We start from the raw sequence: 18409 nt of genomic DNA on the forward strand, positions 1-18409 counted from the left end.
TACCTCATTGTAGTTTTGATTTGCATTTCTCTAATAATTAGTGATGTTGAGCAGCTTTTCATGTGCTTCTTGGCCATCTGTATGTCTTCTTTGGAGAAATGTCTATTTAGGTCTTCTGCCCATTTTTGGATTGGGTTGTTTGTTTCTTTAATATTGAGCTGCATGAGAAAGCAACAAAGACTCAAAGCAGCCAAAAACAAAACAAACAAACAAACAAATAAATAAATAATGTTTATATATTTTAGAGATTAATCCTTTGTCCGTTGATTCGTTTGCAAATATTTTCTCCCATTCTGAGGGTTGTCTTTGTCTTGTTTATGGTTTCCTTTGCTGTGCAAAAGCTTTGAAGTTTCATTAGGTTCCATTTGTTTACTTTTGTTTTTATTTCCATTACTCTAGGAGGTGGATCAAAAAAGGTCTTGCTGTGATTTATGTCAAAGAGTGTTCTTCCTATGTTTTCCTCTAACAGTTTTATAATGTCCAGTCTTATATTTAGGTCTCTCATCCATTTTGAGTTTATTTTTGTGTATGGTGTTAGAGAGTGTTCTAATTTCATTCTTTTACATGTAGCTGTCCAATTTTCCTAGCACCACTTATTGAAGAGACTGTCTTTTCTCCATTGTATATCTTTGCCTCCTTTGTCATAGATTAGTTGACCATAGGTGCGTGGGTTTATCTCTGGGCTTTCTGTCTTGTTCCATTGATCTATGTTTATGTTTTTGTGCCAGTACCATATTGTCTTGATGACTGTAGCTTTGTAGTATAGTCTGAAGTCAGGGAGTCTTGTTTCCTCCTGCTCCGTTTTTTTCCCTCAAGACTGCTTTGGCTATTCGGGGTCGTTTGTGTCTCCATACAAATTTTAAGATGATTTGTTCTAGTTCTGTAAAAAATGCCATTGGTAATTTGATAGGGATTGCATTGAATCTGTAGATTGCTTTGGGTAGCATAGTCATTTTCACAATATTGATTCTTCCAATCCAAGAACATGGTGTATCTCTCCATCTGTTGGTATCATCTTTAATTTCTTTTATCAGTGTCTTATAGTTTTCTGCATACAGGTCTTTTATCTCCCTAGGTAGGTTTATTCCTAGGTATTTTATTCTTTTTGTTGCAGTGGTGAATGGGATTCTTTCCTTAATTTCTCTTTCAGATTTTTCATCATTAGTATATGCGAATGCAAGAGATTTCTGTGCGTTAATTTTGTATCCTGCAACTTTACCAAATTCATTGATTAGCTCTAGTAGTTTTCTCGTGGCATTTTTAGGATTCTCTATGTATAGTATCATGCCATCTGCAAACAGTGATGGTTTTTTTCTTCTTTTCCAATTTGTATTCCTTTTATTTCTTTTTCTTCTCTGATTTCCGTGGCTAGGACTTCCAAAACTATGTTGAATAATAGTGGTGAGAGTGGACATCCTTGTCTCGTTCCTGATCTTAGAGGAAATGCTTTCAGTTTTTCACCATTGAGAATGATGTTTGCTGTGGGTTTGTCGTATATGGCCTTTATTATGTTGAGGTAGGTTCCCTCTATGCCCACTTTCTGGAGAGTTTTTATCATAAATGGGTGTTGAATTTTGTCGAAAACTTTTTCTGCGTCTATTGAGATGATCATATGGTTTTTATCCTTCAGCTTGTTAACGTGGTGTATCACATTGATTGATTTGCATATATTGAAGAATCCTTGCATCCCTGGGATAAATCCCACTTCATCATGGTGTATGATCCTTTTAATGTGTTGTTGGATTCTGTTTGCTAGTATTCTGTTGAGGATTTTTGCATCTATATTCATCAGCGATATTGGTCTGTAATTTTCTTTTTTTTTGTAGTATCTTTGTCTGGTTTTGGTATCAGGGTCATGGTGGCCTCATAGAATGAGTTTGGGAGTGTTCGTTTTCTGCAGTTTTTAGGAAGAGTTTGAGAAGGATGGGTGCTAGCTCTTCTCTAAATGTTTGATAGAATTCACCTGTGAAGCCATCTGCTCCTGGACTTTTGTTTGTTGGAAGATTTTTAATCACAGTTTCAATTTCATTACTTGGGATTGGTCTGTTCATATTTTCTATTTCTTCCTGGTTCAGTCTTGGAAGGTTATACCCCTTTCTAAGAATTTGTCCATTTCTTCCAGGTTGTCCATTTTATTGGCATAGAGTTGCTTGTAGTAGTCTCTTAGGATGCTTTGTATTTCTGCGGTGTCTGTTGTAACGTCTCCTTTTTCATTTCTAATTTTATTGATTTGAGTCCTCTCCCTCTTTTTCTTGATGAGTCTGGCTAATGGTTTATCAATTTTGTTTATCTTCTCAAAGAACCAGCTTTTAGTTTTATTGATCTTTGCTATTGTTTTCTTTGTTTCTGTTTCATTTATTTCTGCTCTGATGTTTATGATTTCTTTCCTTCTGCTAACTTTGCGTTTTGTTTGTTCTTCTTTCTCTAGTTCCTTTAGGTGTAAGGTTAGATTGTTTGTTTGAGATTTTTCTTGTTTTTTGAGGTAGGCTTGTGTAGCTGTAAACTTCCCTCTTAGAACTGCTTTTTCTGCATCCCATAGGTTTTGGATCGTCGTGTTTTCATTGTCATTTGTCTCTAGGTATTTTTTGATTTCCTCTTTGATTTCTTCAGTGTTCTCTTGGTTATTTGGTAACGTATTGTTTAGCCTCCATGTGTTTGTGTTTTTTACGTTTTTTCCCCTGTAATTCATTTCCAATCTTATAGCATTATATTCAGAAAAGATGCTTTATATGATTTCAGTTTTCTTAAATTTACTGAGGCTTGATTTGTGACCCTAGATGTGATCTATCCTGGAGAATGTTCAGTGCGCACTTGAGCAGAAAGTGTAATCTGCTCTTTTTGGATGGAATGTCCTATAAATATCCATTAAATCTCTCTGGTCTGTTGTGTCATTTAAAGCTTGTGTTTCCTTATTAATTTGCTGTTTGGATGATCTGTCCATTGGTGTAAGTGAGGTGTTAAAGTCCCCCACTATTATTGTGTTACTGTCGATTTCCTCTTTTATAGCTGTTAGCAGTTGCCTTACGTATTGAGGTGCTCCTGTGTTGGATGCATATATATTTATAATTGTTATATCTTCTTCTTGGATTGATCCCTTGATCATTATGTAGTGTCCTTCCTTGTCTCTTGTAACCTTCTTTATTTTAAAGTCTATTTTATTGGATATGAGTATAGCTACTCCAGCTTTCTTTTGATTTCCATTTGCATGGAATATCTTTTTCCATCCCCTCACTTTTCAGTCTGTATGTGTCCCTGGTTCTGAAGTGGGTCTCTTGGAGACAGCATATATATGGGTCTTGTTTTTATATCCATTCAGCAAGCCTGTGTCTTTTGGTTGGAGCATTTAATCCATTCAGGTTTAAGGTAATTATCGATATGTATGTTCCTATGACCATTTTCTTAATTTTTTTAGGTTTGTTTTTGTAGGTCCTTTTCTTCTCTTGTGTTTCCCACTTAGAGAAGTTCCTTTAGCATTTGTTGTAGAGCTGGTTTGGTGGTGCTGAATTCTCTTAGCTTTTGCTTGTCTGTAAAGCTTTTGATTTCTCCATCAAATCTGAATGAGATCCTTGCCGGGTAGAGTAATCTTGGTTGTAGGTTCTTCCCTTTCATCATTTTAAGTATATCATGCCACTCCCTTCTGGCTTGTTGAGTTTCTACTGAGAAGTCAGCTCTTAACCTTATGGGAGTTCCCTTGTATGTTGCTTGTCATTTTTCCCTTGCTGCTTTCAATAATTTTTCTTTGTCTTTAATTTTTGCCAATTTGCTTACTATGTGTCTCGACGTGTTTCTCCTTGGGTTTATCTTGTATGGGACTTGCTGCGCTTCCTGGACTTGGGTGGCTATTTCCTTTCCCATGTTAGGGAAGTTTTCGACTATAATCTCTTCAAATATTTTCTCTGGTCCTTTCTCTCTTTCTTTCCTTCTGGGAACCCTATAGTTCGAATGTTGTTGCGTTTAATGTTGTCCCAGAGGTCTCTTCAGCTGTCTTCATTTCTTTTCATTCTTTTTTCTTTAGTCTGTTCCGCAGCAGTGAATTCCACCATTCTGTCTTCCAGGTCACTTATCCGTTCTTCTGCCTCAGTTATTCTGCTATTGATTCCTTCTAGTGTATTTTTCATTTCAGTTATTGTATTGTTCATCTCTGTTCTTTAATTCTTCTAGGTCTTTGTTAAACATTTCTTGCATCTTCTAAAATTTTTGCCTCCATTCTTTTTCCGAGGTCCTGGGTCATCTTCACTATCATTATTCTGAACTCTTTTTCTGGAAGGTTGCCTGGCTGCACTTCATTTAGTTGTTTTTCTGGAGTTTTATCTTGTTCCTTTATCTGGTACATAGCCCTCTGCCTTTTCATCTTGTCTGTCTTTCTGTGAATGTGGTTTTTGTTCCACAGGCTGCAGGATTGTAGTTCTTCTTGCTTCTGCTGTCTGACCTCTGCACTTCTCTTTTTATTAACTGTCCTTCAAAATCATTTCATCTGATTTAATCCTGGGTAGTCTTCCTGTTCCTCTCCTGCTCTCCAGACCTGTGCTGTCCAAAATGCTGGCCACAAGTCACCTGTGCACCTGCTGGTCTTGGCGGGTCTCCTGGGGAGGCAGGGGGCAGCTTTTTTCTTTCCTTAGTCCTTTGTCTACTCTCAGTTGCTCACAGGGTGCCACGTGCAGAGGCCTCGCCTCCAGTGCTTCAGACGAGAGTTCCTCTTGCAAAACGGCTGCGCCCCACACTGCAGTTCAAGATGGCCTCTTCACAGATTTGAAGAATTATGTCTCAATTAGTTTGTGTAATTTGAATTTGGTTTCTTTCTTGCTCAAATTCCACAAGGGTGAAAAAAACCCATTGCTTTTCAAAGGAATGTTTAAAGATATTCCATACTATATTTTAAATATGAAATACATAGCTCTTGTGTTTTTAGAGTTGGCTGTGTAAAGAAAGCATCACATGTTATGGAAAAGCATTTCATAATGAATTTAAATAAGTTTCCATTTGCCCTGCGAAGAACTGAAAATCGAGCTTTTTTCCCCCATCTTTAATTCAGTAATTAACTAGACTTTCCCTGTAGTTTGGGAGACTGTAATATTTTACACCTGTTTCAACTTTTGCTGTTTTTATTGGCCGTGGGTTTTGCCATCCCATATTTCTTATGAAGCAAAAATATGAAATAGAATAGGGCAAAGCATTGGAGAAATTATAATAAACATAAAAAATGAATTGTTCAGCTTAAAATATGAAATGCTTTACCTGCACAATCCATGAAGCCATGTTTCAGTAGTATTGAAGTAATTTATTCCTGGAGTTCTGTGTCATGAAAATAAAGACAGTTGCTTTCATTGGCAGGAATAATCCAGGGTTTTTACAATCAAACAATTAACTTTTGGAGCATCAGGCAGAAGTCATATTGTAAAGACAGTTAGAAGAAGCCTGCTAAATCGTTATGTGTGTGTTTATGTTACTGTGAGTAAAAAAGATGAGGGTGTATCAGTGTATAAGAATGAAGGCTCTATAGAACTGTTCTACCACGGAATACAATCAGACTTCAAAGGTCAGGGAACGCCATGACATCAAGTATGGGTTGGCTCATTCCACAGGTGATGTTTCCCCCTCCAAACATAATAAAAAGAAAACCATTGGGTCAAGAAATTACCATACCTCCTACTTTTTCTTGCAATCCATCTCTCAAATGGTCTCCCTGGAAGCACGCTTTCTGCTTTAGTCCTAACAGTAGCTACCCAGCTCTAGTGTTGGGTTAAGAGTAAAATGACTAGCTCTTTAGTGCGTTGTCCAGAATAAGAATAGCTAAATTAAATTTCTAGTATGTTTAATTTGGATAGAGTTGTGAATATGGAAAGATCTTAGGGAAAGTTTTTTCTAGAACCGAATTTTAATTCTGTCTTGATCTCCCTTGTTGGGTGGCTTTGAATATATGGGCCAAGGTTGTAAGTTGAATGACGGTCTTTATTGCCTATTTTGAGTCACCAGCATGGGACTTAAATATTTGTGGAATGAAAGTGAACTTCTCTTTCTTTTCTGGGTCTGTAGAATGAACATCTTATATGCCTAAGTTTATACTGAGAAAGAAATACTCCACAAGCCTCCTCCCTCCCAGTCTCTCACTTCTTCAAGAGGAGTTGATATTTTAATACTGAGGAATTTAGAGGAAGTTTGAGAATGGAACTCTCAAATTTGAGCTCAGAAGGCTCCCTCTTGGGGAGGGCAGATAATACTTCTGGTGAAATGTTGTTCTCCCTTGATTGGCTTCTGTGGCCTTGACAGCTTTGTTTGGGTGGAGTCAGTAAAAGCTGTGCAGGAGACCCAGCAACCTGGGAATGAGGTAAGCATGCTCCCAGCAAGGACTGATGACAGACTCACCATGGTTTGCACTGGAGACAGTGGCTACCCAAGAGTCCAGCCAGAGGCTTTTACCAGGTCCTTGTGGGCTTGGGAAATGGACAAGTCTCAGGTTTTAGGGGAAAATCAGGCTCAGATTTGGAGTTTCTTGTGCATAAACATTTGGAATGAAAAAAGCCAGAGATTTTTGTTGTCAACGAGTGTGCCATCTCTGGCTCCCTCCCTCCTGTTCCCCCTCAAATGATAAGGTTGCTAAAGGTACAGGTTTCTGCTTAAGTTTTAGATGTTTTTCTGGGAACATAATTATAATTTGGGTCTAACTGAGGAAGTTCCCCCCGTTTTGTTCATCCAGGGATTGAAAGGCCATTCTATGAAGTCTGTTTAGCTGGACTTGGCATGAAGGGGCATTTCAAGGTTGTGACATAATGCATTTGTCATGAGCAAAATAAGTGTTTAAAGGAAGTTTCTGTAATAAAACATTCATTGTATCATGAAATTTAAACTGATGAATTTTAATTTGCGAAGAGGTTCCCTGTGGGTGAATGGGGTGTTTATCTGCCTTGCTTGATAGGCCTTTGAAAATACCTTTGATTCTAAAATTTCTTTTTAAAGAAGAGTTCCCTCGATGTCACTAGAATTTTTTTTCTAATCTTTGTGCCCTAGTATGCAATTTTCATTGCCAAGCAATTGTGTCATCGAGCAGGGGTGCCTTTAAGCTATTTTTGGCGTTAGAGATAAAGCCAGCCCAAGAGGTAGCTGAGTTGAAGTGCGCCCCAAGGCATTTGTGTCATTAGGTTAGGGTGCCGACCTTTTATCTTCCTGGCCCCTCTGGCTAGGACCAACCAAGTTTGCTAGTTTATTTAGAAAGAGTGAGCTTTGCTTATTTTGTTGTTGTTCGAAATTGCTTTTTATGTTCTTTCAAAAGCTTTACTTTTGGTGTATTTCTGAGTTGGAGTGAAAATCATAATTTGTAGAGTTAACTACAAAGAATCTGTTTGTGGAAGTGTGTGACTCAAATGCTCACATCAGTTCCTGTGTTCAGTTCATGCTGTTGACGATGTGGTTATTGTGCAAAGAGTAAAGTTAAAATGGTATTGGAATTGTGCGTTAGTTTCCTTTTGCTGCTGTAACAAATCACAAGTATAGTGGCTTACAACAACATAAATTTATTATCTTACTTTTCTGGAGGCCAGAAGTCAGAAGTGTGTTTCATTGGGCTACACCAAGGTGTTGGCAGGGCTGCACTTCCCCCAAAGACTGTAGGGCAGAATCCATTTCCTTGCCTTTGCCAGCTTCTGGAGGGCGCCTATGTTTCTTGGCTTGTGACCCCTTTTCCCACTTTCAAAGCCAGCAGTGTAGCATCTCTGTATCTTTCTCTGCTCTGACCCTCTCCTTTTGCCATCACATGTCCTTCTTTCTCCCTCTGCTTCACATTGCCTTCTTGGACTCTGACCTTCATGCTCCCTTCTTAAAAGGGCCCCTTGTGATTACAGTGGGTCCACCTGAATAATTCAGGATACACTTCCCACCGCAAGACCCTTAATTTAATCACACCTGCAAAATGCCTTCTGCATATGTAAGGTAGTGTATTCACAGGTTCCAGGGATTAGAACATGACATCTTTGAGGGGCTGTTTAGCTGCCACATATTAGAATACAGTTTATAATTTATTATTTCTTTCTAGCTCTTGTTTTCATACATTTCCCTAAACTCTCTTTGGAAATCACGGAAACATGTACTCTGCTCTGTTTTTTAAATGAAAACATGTCAATGAAAATACACATTTTTACAAAATTATAGAAGATATCTTACATTTAACTGTGAAATTAAAGTTGGTGACAAAAGAATTTAGACGTTAATACTTACTACTTTTTGAGGGCAGAGAGGATTTCTTTGAATTTTGAATTCTCTACTTAACGGAATGTCTGCCACACTTACTGGGTCTTTAATAATTTTAGCAAGTGCCCTTGTTACACACACACACACCCACACACCCACACACTCGTGCACCTACAGGCAGGCCCGTTGACGGTATTGCCCACTAGGTGTTTGGGGTACCACAGTCTTCTGGGTTTCAATTTCCAGAAGTTCTTGATCCTGCTTGTTTCTCTGTCCTGGGCAGGGAGGGAACTCTTCCACCCTGTGCCTGAATCTGAGACCTGGTGTTTGCCTTGTGAAAGGTGCAATTTGATGCTATTGCAAGCAAGGTGCCCTTAGCTCTTTGTTCCTGTCTCTCCACAGATTAAAAAGAAAATGTTCACAGAACCGTAAAACTTTTGCACGTAAAGAACTGGGCTTGCTCTTTATTTATAGGCTACCATTCAGATATGAAAACGATTGTTCAAATGCAATGACCTTCACATTAATCTCAGGTGAAATTTTGTCATCTGTGGCCTTCACCATGACTTTTTAACTCTTGTTGTTTTGTCTCTCTCTTTGTAAATGTGAATAAAGAAGTGAGTTAAAAGTGTAGTGTGTGATGCCAGCTGAAATCCAAGTAGATTATACAGTCATTGCAAAGCATAAAGCTGAAATTGCTCTGAGTAGGCCTTGTCAGATGAGCCATCACTTGAAAAGGCAGCCTCACGCCTGGCACTGATTAGACAGGAGGTGCTCACAGCACTACAGCTCATTCTACTGGTAGTTGCATTTGTTCATGTATGTAGTTCCTTGACTATGAGAAAACAAGATTACTTTCATCTATGTGTGAAAATAGAGACTTGTGAGGCTTTCAGACAAGAAGATGGAGTGTGAACTTATCTAAAGATGTCTGATTGATTGGATTAGTATTTTATTCTGTATCCGTTTTGCATTACAGATGAGGCCTACCGACAGGCACTGAGCTTTGGGGGAGCAAGGCTGGTACCTTGTTTACCTTTATATTCTCATACCTGATACTCGAGAGTTTTTTGAATACATAGATTGAAAAACGAAACTATTTTAAATGTATACATTTTTATTTACAGCTGCTGCTGAAGGAAAAGGCAAAAGTGGGGAAGACTTTTTTCAGAAGGTAAGTCGCTTTTTACTCGTGCCTTGGCGATAATTAAGGAGAAATGTACCTGTCTCAGCAGCTACACTAGAAGCCCCTGGAAGCGCCCCTTCCATAGGAAGGAGAGTAGGTTTTGATAAGATAGCTGGAGACGCTTGGGGCAAGGAAAGGGTGGTAGGCTGTTTGGGAGTAACCATTCAAAGGCGGCTCCTTCTAGGCAAATTTAATGAAGTTCTTCCCTTGGAGGCAAGGAGGCAGTGAGGACTGCCAGATCTGCTGCCCAGATTATCTTCTTTACCGCCTGTTTCCTCCTTCCCCAAACACGTACCTGACCTAGGGGACTGGAGAGAAGGAGTCCCTCACAGCTTCTTTATTTCTGGTAAGCCTGACCATGGGCGAGGTAATAAAATTGACAAAAGATGCACCATTTAGACCGCTTGCTCACAACTGGTAACCAAGTCCATTCTGTCCCCGGCTGTCCTCCGTGAGTTCTGACCTTCAGTGAAGCCAGCCTGGCCAGTCATAGAGGGAAATAGGAACTGATGGAAAATGATTTGAGATAGTGTGGAGAGCAGTTGATTAATTCTGGTTAGCTCTATTTTAAAATAAGTGTTTTATGTAAGGGAAGATGTCTGTCTTTTCAAAGAAATTCACTCGAGTTCCCCTTCTTCTTTCTTTTGTTCAGTTGAATTTATTGGTGTGTTTGTTGTTGGTTTCCAGAAGGCATGTGTGTAGGAAGAAATAACACAGTTTGTCCCAGAGTGAAATACAGCAGCAACTATGGATGAGGTTAAATATCACTGTAGAGGGTCACCAAACTCTTGGAAAACACCTGTGTGACCAGATGTGGCTTTTACAGTCCTCCTCATTCTCTTGCCTTCTGTGTGATCTGCATTTTTTTTTTTTTTTTTTTTTTTGTCAACTTCATCATTCATCTGCATTCTCTTCCAAGGATATTGAAAGCGAGTATTTTCAGAGCTGATACGGACATTGCCATTTCTTCATTCTGAAAATATTTGTTTACCGCCTGCTGTGTTGTGCAACACACTGGAAGGACGAAAATGAGCACGGCGTAGTCCCTGCCCTAAAGGAATTAGTCTGCTGTTTGATGATAAAGCCGCATAAATAGCAGGAAAGTCTGGGCCGTACAGGATTAAGCACTTGACTGGGACTTGAGGAGATTAAAAAGGACTTGTCGAGGTCTTTAGAAGAGTAGAAATTAGCCAAGCGGAGGTAGGCTTGGGTGGGTGGGAAGGGCATTCTAGGTGAAGAAACAGAATGGAAAAAGGCTCAGATGTGGAAGAATTCATGCAGCATTCATACTTCAAACATTTGGCTGGCATATTGACATCGGAGAGTTCATAGTGCAAGGTGAGGTGCACTATCCTATATGATGAGGTACCTTCTTTGTTTGGGCGGCCTTTCTTAAAGGGATTTAAATTTTAAAAATTTAAAAGTGCTGTGCTGGCCAAATAGAATGTGCCAGACCACAGTTTTCCACCCCTGCTTTTTAGGCTCATGCTGTTGAAGTTTATGTACTATGTCTGAATCCGCCTTCCTTGGCACTGTCTGACGTTGGTTCATGTCCAACTTGTACTCAATACTTGGGCAATTCAGAATGCTCTGCTTTTAGCTGGGGCAGCCTTGCCACAAGGGGAAGAAAAGAGAAGACAAATAGCAGAAATCGCAGATTTGCCTTGGGTTGGCTGTGGTGGTACAAACAGATGCAATCTATGGAAGGATTTTTGTTTCTTTTTTTTCTGTTTTTGAGTTCTTCTTTAACTTGCAAAGAGATGTAAAACGCAGCCTGGTCAGCTTTGTGTGACTCAGACATTTTAAAACCTGAATCGAAACACAGTGTATGTGGTCATAAAGGACCTTCATTCTTAGAAGATTTGCTAATATTTATCCCTCTTTGCAGAGCCATATATACATTCCAGCAGTTTAAATGGAAACACATGTTTGAATCCAGGAACATGTGTGCATCCCACAAACTGTGAGTTGGAATCATAGATTACATTCTTGGTCACCGGTTAATGAAGTCTCTGACTAAATGGAGTACTTTTTAATCTCCTCATTTTCTTCTTTTGTTCAGTAAAGTATCTTCCTGATCGACAAGTGTCAATATAAGATTTGGATACTTACCCTGGAAAAAACCCTGCAGCTTACTAAAAGGCAAGCATCCCAACTTTCAGAAAAGTAATTTTCATTGTTTTGACCAGACAGAAGTAGACATTATGGTCTGTCTCCAGTAGAATGAAGGAGCAGAGAAGTATTGAATTCTCTTCCAGGAACTTTCTTCTAGTCACACATCTTCCATTAAAATTAATGGCATTTGGGGAAACATTTGGGAACAGAAAATAAACCACATTGCTGGTCACTAGCATGTTTGAAAAAATGCTTTTCTTCTCCCAGGGAAATGCAAATGTGAAGGTTCTATATGCTTATTATTAGAATATATTTTGGTTTTTTACTCTGGGGTGTGTATCACAAACCAAAATTAGAATCTCTCTTTGAGCTGAGTTTAAAATTTGACTATCCTGACTTTAAAAATATCTAAGTCTGGAAGGATACCTCCCGGATTCATACTGCCTCTCCCTAAGGAGAAGATTGGAAGGGGAGGATGAGACTTGTATATGTTACTTTGGGTTTTTTGGACCCTCAAAATATATGTAAAATCACTACTGGGATCATCAAATGTATTGTCTCAAATGTGGAGCTATGATTTGCAGTTGTTCAGTTTACTGTACACTTAGACTTCTCCCAGGCGTCACACTCATTGTTTGTTGCAGAGATCTCCCTGGTTTTCTGTATACTGTTTTACTGTATGTGTTTAAAATGTTTTATTTCCGCTGATACTCTATTAGGGTAAAAGACTAACCTGTTACAGCAGATAATGCCAACAATATCGTGCCTTAAAGAACAGTTCTTTAAAGTTAGAAGCATCTTAAAAATTCGAAAATAGGGGAATGGTTGAATAAATTTTGGTGTATTCACATCGTGAAATTATATGCAGTGTTTAAAAAAAACTAAGTAAATCTTTACCCATTGACACAGAAAGATACTTGCAATGTATTGCTGAATCAAAAAGCAAACATGTAAATAGTATGATTTCTGTTTTGCAAAATACATATAAAAACAAGATAAAATATAGGTCTGAAATGGTACACATTTCAGATAAATAAAACCATCAACAGAGATCACACCTTTTTATTTTGTCCTTTCCACATAGTACAATTTTTAAGTAAGTGTGTACATCTTTTGTAAAATTTTTAATGACACAATAACAAAAAGGGAAAAAAAAGAACAGTTCTTTATTTTACTTTCATGTAACATTCTAAGGAGAATATTCCCGCTTGGTGGGTGGCATTGTCCCATGCTGTTAGTGAGAGACCCAGATTCCTTCTAAGACAGAGACCTGCTGTTCCCTAAGGCACAGTCTCATCTGTATGGTTAAAACTGGGTCATCACCATGGCCAGATGGGAGCTGGTGAGAAGGAGGAAGTGTGCCGTGGTCTTAAGGCAGGTCAGGTCTGGGTCTGGCATGTGTCAGTTGTTCTCACGTTCTCCTGGAGGAAACTCCTGTATGATGAGGCCTTATGTAACTGCAGTCATAGGGGTGGGAGGAGGAGCATCTGGAGGAAATACGGATTTTGCAAGGGCTCTTTCCCAGAAGACAGATTAAGGAAAACTGAATGTGGTCGGAGGGTAATATCTCTGTGTGTTAAGGCTTTGAAACGTTTTGTATCATCTTTTGGGGCTGCTCTAAAAATTTGTACCACAAATTGAGTGGCTTCCACACTAAAAATGGGTTGTCTCACCTTTCTGGAGGCTGGAAGTCCAGGATCAAGGTGTGGACAGGGTTGGTTCTTTCCTAGGGCTGCGAGAGAGAATCTGGTCCCCGCCCCTCTCCTGGCTCCTGGAGGTTTGCTTGCCGTCTTTGGTGTTCGTGGCTTATAGAAGCATCGTCCCCGTCTCTGCCTTCTTCACGTGGCGTTCTCCTTGTGTGTGTCTTGCTGTGTCCAAACATCCTCTTTTTATAAGGACACCAGTCCTATTGGATTAGGGCTCACTCTAATGATTTCATCTCTCTAATTACATCTGCAGTGACCCCGTTTCCAGATAAGGTCGCATTTGAGGTACTGGTGGTTAGGATTTCAACATACGAATTCTGGGGGACACAATTCAACTGCTAATACCTTTTAATGGAGGAAATAAAGTTTGTAGAACATTTACTATCATTAGAAAAATTTGGTAGAATTGTTATCACGTTTTGATACTCAGTTTGATCTATGGATTTTAATTTCCTCGTCATTTGTACTAAATCGTCTTCTTTCCTTATAGCAAGTCATTTTTAAGTTGTCTGTAACAAATACATAATTAACATGCAAGAAAGAAAAAAAATCTACTTAGTCATCCCACCTTTGAAGGAGAACTACTATTTATACACCCTTAGTCCTTTTTTCTATGTATATTAAAAATGTAAAGTGCTTTTAAATATTCTCTGATTGGCTGATGAGATTACAAATTAGACTCTTTGTGTTGGATACATCCCAAATGTTTTTCTGTGTTGAAATTTGCAAGTTCTCCAGTAATTGTACTTTTTATTCTTTGGCTCTAACTATATTTACAAAAGGAGGGAATGGATACAACTATTGCTATTCTCTCTAGTTCTTTGTCCACTTCTCATGGAACCTTAATTGAAACACATGGAAATGATCTGCCAGGAGTTTTACAGTTCTTTGGCCAGTTGTTCATGGCTTACTCACTGTCTGTCCTGTTTCCTTTAATCACTTCTCTTTTTCTTTCTCTTGTGAAATGACTACTTTTTTTATTTCTCTTGTGAAATGACTATGGCGAGATCTTGGAGGGGAAAATGTGTTACAGTGTATTAGGTGGGGATGAGTAAAGTGATTGTATTACAAATGTGATTCATCAAAGCAAAATGCTTTAGGAATCTCGAATCCCAATGGCTGAAGAAGAGAAAATCCATTCAGCATCATAATTGATGAAAGCCAAGTTTTCCATTACGTTGGGTTATATATACATCGTTTCACCACAAAGTACACATCACATATTTTAAAGTAGGGATATTTTATACCTTTAAAATATCTCAATTTAGAAAAGTGACCTTTAAACTGTGTTTTTTCAGAAGGGCTTATCACTAAGACTAATATAAATAAGAAACTGTTTGATGGTTTATGTGGTATATTTTTATTACCCTCAAGCTCATCTTGTTAGGCAAATAGATTTCCTTTGTCATTTTGAGACTGGAGGGTAGCAAGTGTTGTCTTCTGGGGTAAATTGCTTGGAGGAATATCTCTCTCCCTTTGTACCTCAAAATGAGTGCATTAGTTGGTCTTAGATGGGGACCACTTGAATCTTTTTATTGGGGGGGAGGCAGAAATCTCTAAGTATAATTGCCTCTGCTTCCTCCACTGACCATGATTTTGTATAGGTTGAATGGATCATAGTCCTGTGGTCATAGAAATAAGTTTTGATTTAATTATTTAGAAGTGAATTCACTTCATTATAGCCCGTGATATACTTTCTCTAGCACTGAGTCTTTATGCTTAAACATTTAAAATCAAATTTGATTTAAATGAAATTAGGATATTTAAGGTTTTAATCTCAGTATGTGTTTCAGTAGGTAATATATTCACGTGGTTCACAATTCAGGCATTCCAAAAGGACGTGTATATACAGTGAAGAGTATTTGATGTCACAGTTCTGAAGATGGGCTGAGGAGGCTGCAGAATGAGTGTTGATTTTGATTCCAGACTTAAATGTTGTCACCACTGGATGTCATCACGGATGGACAGTTAGGCCTTAAAGCCAACATTCAGGGACCCTGAGTTCTTATTTCTGATGACAGCGTTATGGACTTGAGCATAAGTTTCATTGAGAGAGTCTGTAATCGCTGTTTTCTCCTACAACTGGCTAAATACGGGTAACTGGCACGTACAAGACTTAGAAAAAATGGACAACCCCCCAAACAGGTTATTCTGGTCATCTCTTAATTAATTAATTATATTTATTTTTAAAAATTATTATTTTTTTTTTTTTGCGGTACGCGGGCCTCTCACTGTTGTGGCCTCTCCCGTTGCGGAGCACAGGCTCCGGACGCGCAGGCTCAGCGGCCATGGCTCACGGGCCCAGCCGCTCTGCGGCATGTGGGATCTTCCCGGACCGGGGCACGAACCTGTGTACCCCGCATCGGCAGGCGGACTCTCAACCGCTGCACCACCAGGGAAGCCCTAAAAATTAATTTTTATTGGAGTATAGTTGATTTACAGTGTTGTGTTAGTTTCTAGTGTACAGCAAAGTGAATCAGTTATACAGATATATATATCTGCTCTTTTTTAGATTCTTTTCTCATATGGTCATCTTTCAGAAAGTTGTTAAGGGTAAGAATCTGTCCTGTTTTTATATCTTCTGATTTGCTCTGTGTCGTCCATCAGAGTCGAGCAGATAGGGTTAGTGAGAAAAGATTAAGAAAAAGACTGTCTTAAGTGATTTGCTCATTCTCTCTTTTTCTTTTCTAAGTTCTGTCTTTGTGTTGACTTGAATATGAGGAACCTGGGTTTCAAGCCCATATTCTCAAGCATGTTGTACAGTCACCTGTTGAGTTCTGTCATCGTATCAGGTACTTGGCTTTTCTTTCGGCAGTCATTTCACACAACTGCTTTATGAAAACCACATTTGCTGTTTTATTCCTCTTTCTGCCTCCATGGAGGTAGGGGATGTCATTGGGGTTCCTTTAAACTGTGTGTTTGATGGCAGTGAATATACCCTAATTGCTATTATGATTTTTTAAAGTGAATAATAATAGTTAATTTAAATGAATACCCTGTGAAAGTTTAGTCATTACTGGTTAAAATGTCTCTTGAACCCAAACTCAAACCATTGGATCATGTGGAAAATCACATTGAGTTTATGATTGGATTACTATGTAGGCCTTAAAAAATCACGTAAACATTACTAGGGCAGAAATTATTCCAGAATGTTAAGTGTCTGTCTCAGTGATGAGATTATGGTTGATTTGTATTCTTTCTCTATACTTATTATGCAGTGAACCCCTATTATTTTTAAAACCAAGATTAATCATCACCACCACCTCGTGGAGAGAAACAGACCGTAATGGCTAAAGTAGGTTGAGGTTGCCCATGAATGCATAAATTATTGCCGATTTGTAGAACATAAAGTATTTTGTTGAAAGAAGTGTGAAAGGTCATTTGTTTCTGCCACCCACGACGTATGGAAGTTCCTTCTGTATGTTCTACAGCAGGTATAAAGACAGTATAGGTCTCAGATGTATATACAAGGCAGAGCATTTTTAGTCAGTGCTGATTTTCAGAAAATTTCCCCCTTTCTTTTCATCCGTGTGATCTTCTTGTTTCGCCATTTGGAGGTATACAAATTTTTTTCGGAGATATTTTTTTTATAAAACCTGTATGTCTTCTTTTCTTCAGACTAAAGATATTTAGATTTTATTTATCATATAACTCAATTTTCAGATCCCTTACCATTCTGTTCACTTTCAGGAGCAAGATTTTACAAGCGGCAACAATATCTGGGTACAGTATTTTGGGTATAGCCTGATGAGTACGGCTATAGTGAGGCCATGATATTCATGATACGGATGTGATCCAGAAGTAGCTAACGATTATATAATTTTCAGGCACTGTTAATTGGTCACAGATGTGAAGAGTTGGCTTTTTTTTTTTTTTTTTGGCCATTCTTCATCCAACTGAAGAGGAATGTTTGGCTCCAACTGTCATTACTAGGTGAATAATATAAATTAAGGATACTGGAATCCTGACTGGCAGGTTAAAGCCCACTTATAGATAGCTCACATGCTCTGTCACTCTAAACTCTTGACCTGCCATTTGGCCTGGAGACCATGTGGCAGTTAAGGTGGCCAGAACATGAAAGTGTGGGAAGCATCCCTTTGAAAGAGTTCACCTGGTTCTGGGACTGTGTAGTCAGAACTCCTGCGTGATTTTCTTTCTTCATTATGGACTTCACAAGGTTACCTGGGAAAAGGACTCAACCAGAGCATGACGGCCCATAAAATGAAGGGGCCAGTGCAGTGACTTTTAGTGTGACTCCAGTGAATGCTGTGACATTTAGTAAAGAGCTTTAAGCTTTACTGCTTTAAAATGGGTTTCCAGAAGAATTAGTACATTTAAAACTTGGGTGGTGGATGTCCTTTTCTTCTAGACAAGGGTCTGCATAGTCTTGGATTGATTTTTTTTTTTTTTTTCAGGGTCAGAGACCTAGTTGGTGGCAGCCAGGACCTGAAGAGTGCTTTTCTGACTTTGACTGTTGTTCATAAAATATAAATCATTTTCTGTAAATCGGTGATTATCATGCCCTCTTGGGTGGACTGTGCTCCTATAGTGAGAAAAGTTCTGTCTAAAGCTGTAAGTTTTGCTGAGTAGGACTCTGAATTAGAGTCGTTGTGGTGCGTTAGAGGGACAGCCAAAGGGCTGAAGCAAATTAGTACAGTAAAATAAATGGTATGGATTTTGTAGTCCTTTATATGTTGTTTAAACAGTCAGATTTCAAAATCATATTAAGGTTGGTTGGTCTGATATTCCACTATTTTATTTTTTCCAGGAGAGTTATAATAGTGGCTTATTGTCATCTCATGAATCAAAACTTTCTTCAATTTAGGAACTCTTGCTGTTTTTTAAAGAACAGCCTTTTGCTCGATGGCGTTTAAAATTTTGCATTTTATTTAGACAAAATAGATTGCTTTAGAATTTCTACTTTGGCTAATTCAACTCTTACCTTTTGTCTCTGAACGACACCTTTAAACTTATGGACTTTGTCATTTATGTGATTATATGCCTGCCTTTCCACATACCCTCCCATGAAGAAAGGAGAGGAGCCAGGTGTGTTTTGCATCACCTGTTTCCCTGCTCTTCCAGCCACAGCTGACAGGCCTAGATGTGGCACCAGACCCAATGAGGAACCTTCCGTAGACACTGGCCACGACCTGTGTGACTGGCTCTGAAAACTCACTGAGCGAGACTTGTCTCTAACAAATTGGGGAAACTAAGACCTAGA

General features: G+C 38.7%; 1 protein-coding gene across 1 annotated transcript in view; it reads left to right on the forward strand.

Annotated features, from left to right (window-relative positions):
• BICC1 (BicC family RNA binding protein 1) overlaps window positions 1-18409 on the forward strand; it is a 305576-nt gene that overhangs the window by 95527 nt on the left and 191640 nt on the right. Inside the window, exon 2 of the mRNA XM_007451161.1 lies at window positions 9309-9355. Within this exon, the coding sequence (XP_007451223.1) occupies window positions 9309-9355 (47 nt within the window). The remainder of the gene's footprint in view (window positions 1-9308; window positions 9356-18409) is intronic.

This window comes from Lipotes vexillifer, unplaced genomic scaffold, assembly GCF_000442215.2.
Source record: "Lipotes vexillifer unplaced genomic scaffold, Lipotes_vexillifer_v1.1 scaffold1309, whole genome shotgun sequence".
Taxonomy (NCBI): Eukaryota; Metazoa; Chordata; class Mammalia; order Artiodactyla; family Lipotidae; genus Lipotes; species Lipotes vexillifer.